We start from the raw sequence: 10,547 nt of genomic DNA, 5'->3' as shown, positions 1-10,547 counted from the left end.
TCTACCCTCTAGACCAGACCTCCTGCCTCTATTCAAAGAAAGTTCACATGAAATCTGCACACAACCAGAATTCCTGAGACTGGCACCACAAGTGCTATGACTATATCCAACATTAAGAACTGGAAAGGAATAAAGACATGGATGTGGCCTAAGTTGCAGTAGAGTGATCAAATCAGTCACTCTAAACAAGGATTATTGCTTATGCAGGAAGAGGTACTTAATTACTCCCAAGTTAAGTGTCAACATTACAGTACATAGTGGGTCTGAAAAGATAAGGCTCTGTGCCATAAGTCTCTTACCAGCTGTTCCCACTCTAAGACACTGCTGAATATGGGAGTTGAGAAAAGCCAAGCTACACTGATGTTAGATAGCTGGCAAGTAGTGACTTGACACCCTACTGTAGTAATTCAAATTATTTGAGACTATGACTGAGGTAGTGTGTCAAAGTTCTGACAATGAGAAACACAACATTTGCAGCTTAAAAATATAAGTTAGGTTTATTGAAAATTAAATATTAGCAAAAGCAAGATTTTAAAAAAGAATTTTACAAAAATGATGCACATACAAGAGGGATATCCACAAACTGAAAATTACAAAAAGTACCTATTGGCAAACAGAATGCTAACCTTTGCACTGCAGTGTGATAATACTGATATGAATAAGGCATGGAAGTTCTGTTTGCACCAAAAGATGTTTTTGAACTTCTCAAAAACTGATAAAACCCTTAACTTTTAAATAGTACTGCAGAAGTTCCCAAAGTTTCACATCAGTTGACTACAACTGATGGTTGTGAGCGGATATTGTGAGCAGGCTACAGCTGATCTGTGGCACCATCTAAAAGAAATGACATCATATTTTCAAATCCACAAGTTTGAAAACTTCTGGCCAGGTCATATGCATGAATCACTGCTGCATTCAATTGCTAGTACACCAAGATTTTTGGGGGGGTTATGCACTAGAGATTCCTTCAGTGCTGTGAAGGTCAGCCATTCTGAAGAGCACGTATTAGTACTCAGTATCTAGCCAGACCACCTCACAATGCAGTTACATAGGTCATATGTTCACAGTTTCAATAGCTTCTTGATTAAAGAGCTTTCATTTGTTTTTGAACAAGGCTCCAAATTCATACAATCATTCATTATGAGTATGCAAGAAAATTAACTTGTGCCATATTTATAGTTAAGACACAAATTGCCTACAGCAACATTCAATACTATATTTTAAATATTTGTGCAAATAAGCAACAGGGTGTTGCAAACTGAGGCAAACTCCAATTTGCAAGATTTTGCATGTATCATTAATATTGTAAACTTGGACTGACATTTTTAAGTCCTGCACTTTCCACCACCTGTGGAAAAACTCAAATCATAGAATGATACATTCTCACTTGTATATAGTGCAAATAAAACAGAACTGTTCCACGTTTTGTTGCTGGATTGGTTTTTCTGTGTACAATATCAGTGGTATCCTTCAAGCTGAAGGGATCTTTGCTAAGAACTAGATCAATAAGGAAAATAAAAGCAGTTCTGATATAGTTCTCAAACCAGCACTAAAAGTGCAAATGCTGCAAAAAATCCAGCTGCAATAACAGCTAGAATAGGGTAACATTTCAGGAAGATCCCAGCCATAAGTCATTTCGACTGGTCTCTAGAGAAGTAAGTCAATATATCTTGAATTTTTAGCAAACGTTCTTTCAGAGATCTCATAGACAGCACTGAAAGTTGATATCTAGGATCCACAGGAAGAACAGCGAGAAGCCACCAACACCAAGCTGGTCCATTTGCCGTTTCCTGAGGAGGAGAAAATACATAGTAAATTTGGGTACTATGAATGGGGGGAAAGTGTAAATTTAGAAAGCCTGTTCTCTTGTTCTTTTTTCAATTATCCTAACCCCAGATGACAAAAAAAAATCTCGATTGCAGGGAAAAATGATATGGGGGAGAAGGAATAGAATAAAATCTCTTCCAACAATGAAATTTGGGTTTTGTGGTTTATGTAGAGACCATAGAACTAGGGCATTTTAGGCTACACATTAACACAGAAGAATGATCAATTGAAAATTTACAACAGTGTCTAGTTTAAATGTGACAGTAACTACTTGCCCCAATGCCTTGCGCAGTAGAATAGCACAGGTACACAGAGAATAAGTGTCCTTGCTTTGCTGCCCCTAAGCTCAACTTCCAGTATAATAGGTTAATACTGTACATCAGATACTGTAGTTGAAATGACTTAGTACAGCTGCAGACAGCAAATCCCGTATTTTTCGCTCCATAAGACGCACTTTTTCCCCCCAAAAAAGTGGGGGGAAAGTGTGTGTGTCTTATGGAGCAAATACTGAAAAAAAAAAACTCCGCCCCAGCCCTGGCCCCGCCCCCTGCCCGCTCGTTCTGCTCTGCTTCCCCAGGCAGTCAGAGGCTACTCAGAAGTAAGTCACAGAGCCACTGGGGCTCACTCCCAGGAAAGCGTGGGTGGGGTGGCAGTCTCACTGCCCAATCCTGTGCATGCCTACTCTGAAGTAAGTCGCATTAGAGTCAGGGGGGCTTACTCCCAGGAAAGCCTCTCTCTCTCTCTCCCCCCCCCCCCCCCCGCCTGGAGCATCACAGCCTCTCTTTCCCTCCCACCCCAAGCCTGGAGCATCACAACTTCTCTGCAACACAAACACTTTCCCCCCTCTCTCACACACACAGGCTGCCCCCTTCTCTTACACACACAGATGCTCTGCCCCCCCACACACACTCACACAGCAGGGGAGGGGGCGCTTTCACTCACCTCATCCAGCATCTGAATGTAAGCCCCCCCCCCCCACCACAAAAAAAAACTGTCTCCTTGGTCAGAATGCCAGTGTTTGCTTATTGCACAAGCCCCAGGTAAATCACCATAAATCCAGAGGTTTGTTGTGTCTTGAGAATTCAAGTTGTGGTTGGACTTTCCACTTGTTCATTTGTATTGGAATCACGGAAGAACTGGTGAGGAGGTAGATGTGGTGTCAGCAGTGGCCCCTTTAAGGGTAAGGCCTGGGCATCCAGCAGAGTGTGCTGCACAGCTGCACAGCTTGAAGGCAATAGTTGGAAGTAGGAGAGGAGACTGACTGGGTTTATTGAATTTGGAATCTGACTGTGGATTGTGACTGGACTTGGATACCCTGATGGATTTGACTGACCTTGGACTGTAATTTGGCTTACTGGTTCTGGACTCTGATTTGGCAACTCTGATTGATGGGACTGATTTAATTGGCATCTGTGGACTGGAATTGGACTCACTTTTGCTTGCTGCACTGGTGAGTTGCACAAGGGGGACTGATCAGCCTTAAGCGGGCACAAGGCCCAGTGGATTGGGATTTGGCAGAACAACATTGTAGCAGAAAGATAATGTGATCCCCTATTTGTGTGCACCTGCTTTTGTGAGCGTCATAAATTCTGACTCTAGCTATGATAAGTTCTTGGGGTTTCCAGAAAACTAGAGTACTCAAACCTTTAAGTCTCTCCATTTGTTAATGACAGTGATAATGGTTCTTAATGCCACTGTTGACTGCTGTTCACTTTACATGGTTCAAATGTTGTTCTGTTATAGTTTATTAAATATTTTATTACACTATTTGGTTCAGAATATTTTTTTCCTGTTTTCCTCCTCTAAAAACTAGGTGCGTCTTATGGTCAGGTGCGTCTTATGGAGCGAAAAATACGGTACTTGCCCAATCATGCCTCTTCTTCACTCTTTGCAACAATACTGATGTCTGCCCACAGCAATTGCTGCTAGCACAGTGACTCTCACCCCCTACCCATGCTCATGCAACTACCTTGGCTGTACTACATATTACTGCTGAAAAGCACAAAGAAGGGTAAGTGGAACTGGGTAAGTTCCAAATGTAAGATTTATTCCAAAGGACAAGGAAGAGAATAATCTAGAGCAGTGTTTCTCAAACTATGGGTCGGAACCTACTAGGTGGTTGCAAGCCAATCTCAGGTGGGCCCCCATTCATTTCAATGTGTATTTTATTTAATGTAGTACACTTGATGCTATCATGATATGTGACTGCATTTGGGGAAGTGTTACAGCCCTGTACTTTTAAGAAGCTACTATGTAAATTCTTTCAAAAGTGATAGTAAATGGAACTTACTCCTGGGTAGGACTGCAGCCTAGGATTGTTAAAAATGCCTGATGATGTCACTTCCTGTCACGACACAACTTCCCGTGGTTCCCAATAGATTCACATTCTAAAAACTGGGTCCTGATGCTAAATATATAAGAACCACTGATCTAGAGAAAAGATCTTGAGTACTGCCTTAAAGAAAACCCACTGTCACTGCCGCAAATTCATCTTAGTATGCTGGCTTTTGCACTTCAGGGATTAATCTTACTTAGCACCAGCATGAGTCTTGCCTCTCCATCTTTTGGGGCTGTCTCCTGTTTTGTTTTGCCACATGGAAGCACACCACATCTACTACTACTACCATCACATCAGCTGCTGTGCCAACCTCCTTACAAATTCTTTACTAGCTACATGACCCAAGATCAGGGTGATGAGAACTGGCTACATAGATACTATAACCTCTTGATACCTGTATGTTTTCTTCCTGCTCTGGCATTGGACCAAAGTGATGAAGTATTTGGCTACGAAATTTGTTCCTTAAGTTCTGGAACCAGCTGCAAGCCTGGCTGTACACAAAATCATGGAGCTCTCCGAGTTCCTTCATCTCACCTTCATCTTCAACCTGTTCATGAAGATGCATTGTGATTGCACCAATACAGACAATTTAGCCAAAAAATTTTAAAATTGTACAAACTTGTTTTACATGACAAGCAATCTCCAAAAGAAAAGGGAGACATGAATGCAGTTTTCCAAAATACTGCAATCAGCAGCAAAAGGGTCAAATACTTGGCTTCAAAGCTCTATTTGTGCAGTAAATATAACAAACCAGTCAGCCATCAGAGGCAGCTTCTATGTGCCAAAGATGAAGCCTACATAGATTGACATCAAAGAGGAAAGCCCTGAAGGTGAATAATCTCTGCAAATGCTACTACACCATCCTGAGCACATGGGAAAAGTGTGTTCTGTGTACATTCGTAGCTTTTCATGGCCATCTATAATCCAACAATTTAACATATCCTGGTGTGAAGACCATGCTGTTAAAACTTACTTAACAGCATGGAATTTACACAACCATGGTCTTCTCACCAGAATATGTTAAATTGTTGGAATGTGTTCTGTGTTTAAGCACACTACTGGAGATTCTGTGTTTATTAGGTCCTCTTTCCCCATTGTTCTCTTGACTCAGAGAAGTAGCACATGCCCAAGAAACATTGAAATAGCAAGTGTACCTGTCCCCCCCTCACTGTGTGCCCTCTTCCAATTTTAAAACTGCAAGACGTAACTAGATCAGACTGGATGTGCACTTTAGTTCCTTCAGAGTCATGGCATGACAGAGTGACTGGGGACTCGCATGGCAGCAGAGTGACTGGGGACACAGTGCTGGACAACTAAGCAGATGTGTAGAACTGACCTCATAACAACCATTTGTAATGCTTAATCAGAACCAATTCTTACTTGTTTACCGAGAAGTAAATCTTACTGTATTCAACTCTCAGGTATGGGCATGTATAGAAACGAAGCCTTAATTTGCTTAGAGCAATGTTAATCTCTTGACATCTCTTGTAAATGGGTTATTTTTTCTTCCTAAAAAACCCAAGTCAAAATTAAAGAAAAAATGAAGTAAAGAAACTATTCTTCGATTCCCATATAAGCAAACCTTACCTAATAGCATCACATCTGAAGTGGGAGGTGGGGGTTACAATAGCTAAGTTGTATTGTGTAACAAGGGTGTAGTTTAAAGCAGCAGGCTCCAAACTTCGGCCTGCAGGCCAGGGCTGGCATTTGGAAAGTCATCCCTGTGCAGTGCTTTCCATTTTGTACCACATCCTCTTTATCTTTTCTTCCAATCTCCCCAAAACTCATGACCGGCAACCATGCCTACCCAGAAATCAGTGCAGAGTCTGCTGAGGCAGCTGCCTGGTGCAAGTTTGTCAGGAAATCAGAAGGAAAATAACTTTGGTGTGGTATGGAGAACACTGCACCGGGATGCATTTTTCCAAATGCTACAGTGTATGTTTTGGAGACCTCTGGTTTAAAGTAGTGTTCTTCAACGCTGGGGTTGTGAAGCCTCAGTAGTGAAGTTGTAGCAACTTGTGCGAACAAAAAATGTCGAAGACCACTAGACTAGAGCACCACCAGGTAAAGGGGGAGGTATCTGGTGTACTCTGAGGTCGTGTACCAGTCCTGCTCAGGTTCTTAGCAATTGTGCTGAAATAGCTTTCGCTAGTGCCAGACTTCATGGTAACTTTTTCTGCTCTCTCTAGTAAGTATTTGGTTACAGTGAACAGTGCTGGGTGGGCATAATGGGGGCAGAGAGTGGGCAATGATGGGGCGGGGCAGGGCAGGCAAATAGGATCCCAGGAAGGGGTGGGATTGGTGGTGGATCCTTAGTCCCATACTTTATTTATTGGGGTCAAGGCACAAAAAAGGGTGAAGACCAATGGTTTCAGGAGAAACAGTTGAATACCTTTATATCTTCCAAATACTCAATGTCTGCAGTGCAATAGCCATCCTTCATCCCTCTTTGTAGTACTTTAAACCTCTTTAATCCAACTGTATCTACAACAGAACGCCCATCTGGTAGATAGTCAAGATTTCTAATGTATAACATGCAACCATAGTCTGCAAAACTGGAACAAAACGACACTGTTAGCAGCCATACTAGAAATATATATTTCATTAATGGTTTATATTTTTACAGTGAAATACATACATACCCATTTTGTGGGTCACTGATACACATTCCAAATTGTTTTGTCCCTGTTTCTATACTCCTTCGAGTCATCAGTCGATATCTTGGTTCAAACACATGAAGAGGACAAGGCACAGTCGGATAGGCCATAGTGCAAACAAAGATTGGAACGTTCTTGGTCAAGCTGAAGGAAAATAAATGCAATAGTATCTGAAGTAGTATTTTTAAAAATCAGTACCTTAAAACTACATCATTCTCACATATGCCTTGTTCACATCCAGGTGAAACCACAGCAGAGCACTCTACTTGGGACTGACCTTAAAGTGCGTTCAAAAATTACAACTGGCACAGAATGCGGCAACCTGTTAGTAGGCTTCTTATTTGAAGTCTATAACTCCAATCTCCACTATACTGTCAGAGAGGAAGAAAAACTTCTCTCTCCATCACCACAGCATGCATAGCATTCTCAATCACATTCCCCTTTGCCTTTTTTTTAAGGTAAAAAGCCTCAAACATTGTGACAATTCCTCATAAAGCAGGTGCTTCAGCCCTCTGATCATTTTGGTTGCCTTCTTTTGCATCTTTTCCAGCAATATCCTTCTTGAAGTGTGGTGACCCGAACTGTACAAAATATTCCAAATGTGGCTGCACCACAGATTTATTTAGGAGTAAAGACTCCTAGCATGTTTATGTAGTAAACAAAAACTTAATTATGGTTCTTTTAATGTTCCCCCACCTCCCCCAAAAATCTGAGTGCTTAATTAGAAAGAGTGCTTGGAAATATTATTCCTCCCTCTACAAAAAAACTGTCCTGCTTGTTTTCACTTTATCATCAGTATGCTACTCATAAAGGCCAACATTTGGGGGGGAAATAAGTTTCAAAGCTGTGTGTTACACAAGATCACTTATCTAAAGCTTGTACATGACCGGAACATCCTGACCCACCACCAAATCGTGCATCATTGCTCACAGTCACACATTAGCACAATCTTTCCTCCAGTATAGTTGCAAGAATAAAAAAGTGATCCCACAAGTTTGTGTCTGAGACAATGTGGGATAGTGGCTAGAATGCTAAGTTTGGAACAAACTCTACACAACAGCAACTGTTTGTAGATGACGGGCAACTCCAGTAACGTTTAAGAGAAGGGAGAGGAATATGCTTTAACAATTAACAGCAGCTGCATGGGGCAGGGATGTGCATCACACATCACCTCCGTCCCACTTTTCAGATGCTTTTCTTCCACCAAGTCTCATTTCCAGTATTGGCTAAATGGGAAAAGGCAATATCAGGGACACGGGTGCAGAACCAGCTTCAAATAGTCACCAGGCTACAAAGTACAGTCACAACCCTCAGCATTGCTATGAAAATAAGATACCACCAAATCATTTAAGAAAAGGACAGAACACAAAGTTCACTTCCAAGACTTAAGTATGTCAATGCACTCTGTTCAATCTATTTTACATCATGTTACAGGGCGCTTCTCTCCCCTCCCCTCCCATTGTTACCACACACACCTCAATAAGAAAGAGGCCAAAAAACACATGCTCAGGCTATACAAGGAAAGACATACTGAAACTAATGGCATAGTGGGAGTGAGAAAAGATGTGCATTTTGTGTTTTTTAAATTCAACAGTAAATTTTAGTACCTGTTCCTGAAAAACCTTCATTAAGAAACTACTCTTACTTTGAGTGTTCAGTTACTTCTTCTTCATCAATTCTTTTCCTTTCAGATAACTCAGCAGGCAAATACTTCACTATTAGCTCCTCCAGCAACTGTGTGATGCTATATTTCCTACTTGCCAGATACTAAAAAAATAAATATATTCTTAAGGCATTGTAATAATTATGTTTACTACAAATACACAACTACTCCAAATTTTTATATTGGTTCAGTCCGATTTCAAAATGTCAAAATGAGAAAGCAGATAAATCTAGAATCTCAGGCTGAACATAATGCATTTCCCTTGGGAAAAATAAAACCAGTTTCAATTCCTCTCCAACTTTAAAAATAAAAAATAAAATAAAAATTTAAAAAAACCACACACATACACACACCTTAATTCCCCTTCTCAATGTGTTTATCTGCAATATTCCTAACAGCTAAAGCTTCTTTAACTGCAGAATTGAAAACCAAACACAGAGACGCATCAGAGCTACCAACTTGGTCACCACCAGGTTTTTAGGCTTTGAATTATATTCGAAACTTGAACAGGTTAAACTTTGCTAAATGGCAAATGTTCCGTATCCAAATTGTGTTTTAGAAAGCAACAATCTTGTACATTAAAAAAATTACCTCTTTTAAGCTCTCTTTACAAAGAGGACACTGAGGAGCATAGTCTAAACAACGCTCTAAACACTTCATACAGAAACTATGGCCACAGGGTGTTGTCACAGGACGAAAGAGAAGTCTGAAATAAAATGTCAAGATTTTAGTCATGCTAAGATTACATTAATCTGGCAGGCCAAAAACACACAATCCTTTTTCCTAAGAGCAAAACCAACAACAAGCTCCACTGTTTAACATTAGTCAATAGTTATTTTCAAGTAATTTTTCCTCAGTGAGCCTCACATAAGCATTTCCTAGGAAGAGCTAAGTTAGGCTATAGTACAGCAAATGACCATTTACCACCCTCTGGCATCCAGCTTTCTTGTTCCATTACTGCAATCAAGGGCATCACCAAAATACTGTTTTTCTTGATGGCCCTCTTATCCATCCTTTCTTCCCATTATTTTCCAATATGTTTCTTAACTAATTTACAAACTTGTAGGCTACTTTATCTTTTGATTGTAAAGCACTTTGCTGTTCAAGGTACTTTAAGACAACCCTGCAACATTCAAGTTTAGTGCTGCATGTTATTGTTGACAATCCAGGATAAACTCTTATTGACTTAGGGCCCAATCCTATCCGATTTTCCAGTGCCGGTGCAGCCATGCCAATGGGGCGTGCATTACATTCTGTGGAGGGAAGGCAGTCAAAGAGCTTTCCCTCAGGGTCAGGGAACATTTGTTTCCTTACCTCAGGGCTGCAATGTGGCTGCACCGGTGCTGGAAAGTTGGACAAGATTGGGTCCTCAACTCTTTGACTTTAAGAAGCTGCTTTGATTGGTTTGTATACCATCTTTCAGACTAAGGTCTCCCAAAGCAATTAATATACAATTGTGAATAACATTCTCTCCACTACTGGATTGCAGATGTTATAGCAGCCTCTAACTGCTGCTGCTTCCTTCCATCAGACAGCAGCTGTAAGTGACAGCATGGAGAAGGAACAAGAAAGCAATAGTCCTCACCCTAGCCCAAGTGTTCAGATTTGGGTCAGGGTTAAAATGAGCTTAACATGGGATTGAGATGGTCATCTAATGCTGACCCTGGATTGGAAGGAGTTGTCCAGCATGATAATTCTCCCTTAACCCTTTATTGCCTATATATCCAGAACGGGGTATATAAAGAGGAACTAGAAGAGCTGCTAGATTTCTTCAAGAAGCAATAGCATTAGTCACAATGCAGGTATCTTACACTTACTTCCAAGGAGACAGGCTTCTCTAACATCTGTACTATAGACATCCTAAGAGCAACACTAGATATGTTCCCAATGTTAACCCTCAATATATCAGATATCAGAAACCTTTATTGGCATCACAGGCAACAAATAAAACATGCAAACAATAAAAAGCAAGATAACCTAAAAATACAAAACATCTTTTGATTCATACAAGGCTGTCCAAAATGCACACAAATCCCCAGAATAGTTTCTCGACAATCACGGC

The 10,547-nt window shown here is 40.8% G+C and overlaps 1 protein-coding gene across 1 annotated transcript in view; it reads right to left on the bottom strand.

The window, feature by feature from the left end:
- Window positions 1-554: 554 nt before the first annotated feature.
- Window positions 555-10,547, bottom strand: part of LONRF1 (LON peptidase N-terminal domain and ring finger 1) — a 28,421-nt gene continuing 18,428 nt past the window's right edge. Inside the window, exons 7-12 of the mRNA XM_066632409.1 lie at window positions 9,077-9,191; window positions 8,468-8,589; window positions 6,808-6,966; window positions 6,558-6,720; window positions 4,560-4,712; window positions 555-1,790 (exon numbers count right to left, since the gene is read on the bottom strand). Coding sequence (XP_066488506.1) covers window positions 1,632-1,790; window positions 4,560-4,712; window positions 6,558-6,720; window positions 6,808-6,966; window positions 8,468-8,589; window positions 9,077-9,191 — 871 coding nt within the window. The 3' untranslated portion in view covers window positions 555-1,631. The remainder of the gene's footprint in view (window positions 1,791-4,559; window positions 4,713-6,557; window positions 6,721-6,807; window positions 6,967-8,467; window positions 8,590-9,076; window positions 9,192-10,547) is intronic.

This window comes from Tiliqua scincoides, chromosome 6 (assembly GCF_035046505.1).
Source record: "Tiliqua scincoides isolate rTilSci1 chromosome 6, rTilSci1.hap2, whole genome shotgun sequence".
Classification (NCBI taxonomy): domain Eukaryota; kingdom Metazoa; phylum Chordata; class Lepidosauria; order Squamata; family Scincidae; genus Tiliqua; species Tiliqua scincoides.
Note: the sequence above shows the minus strand (reverse complement) of the source record. Positions and strands in the feature narration are given on the sequence as shown.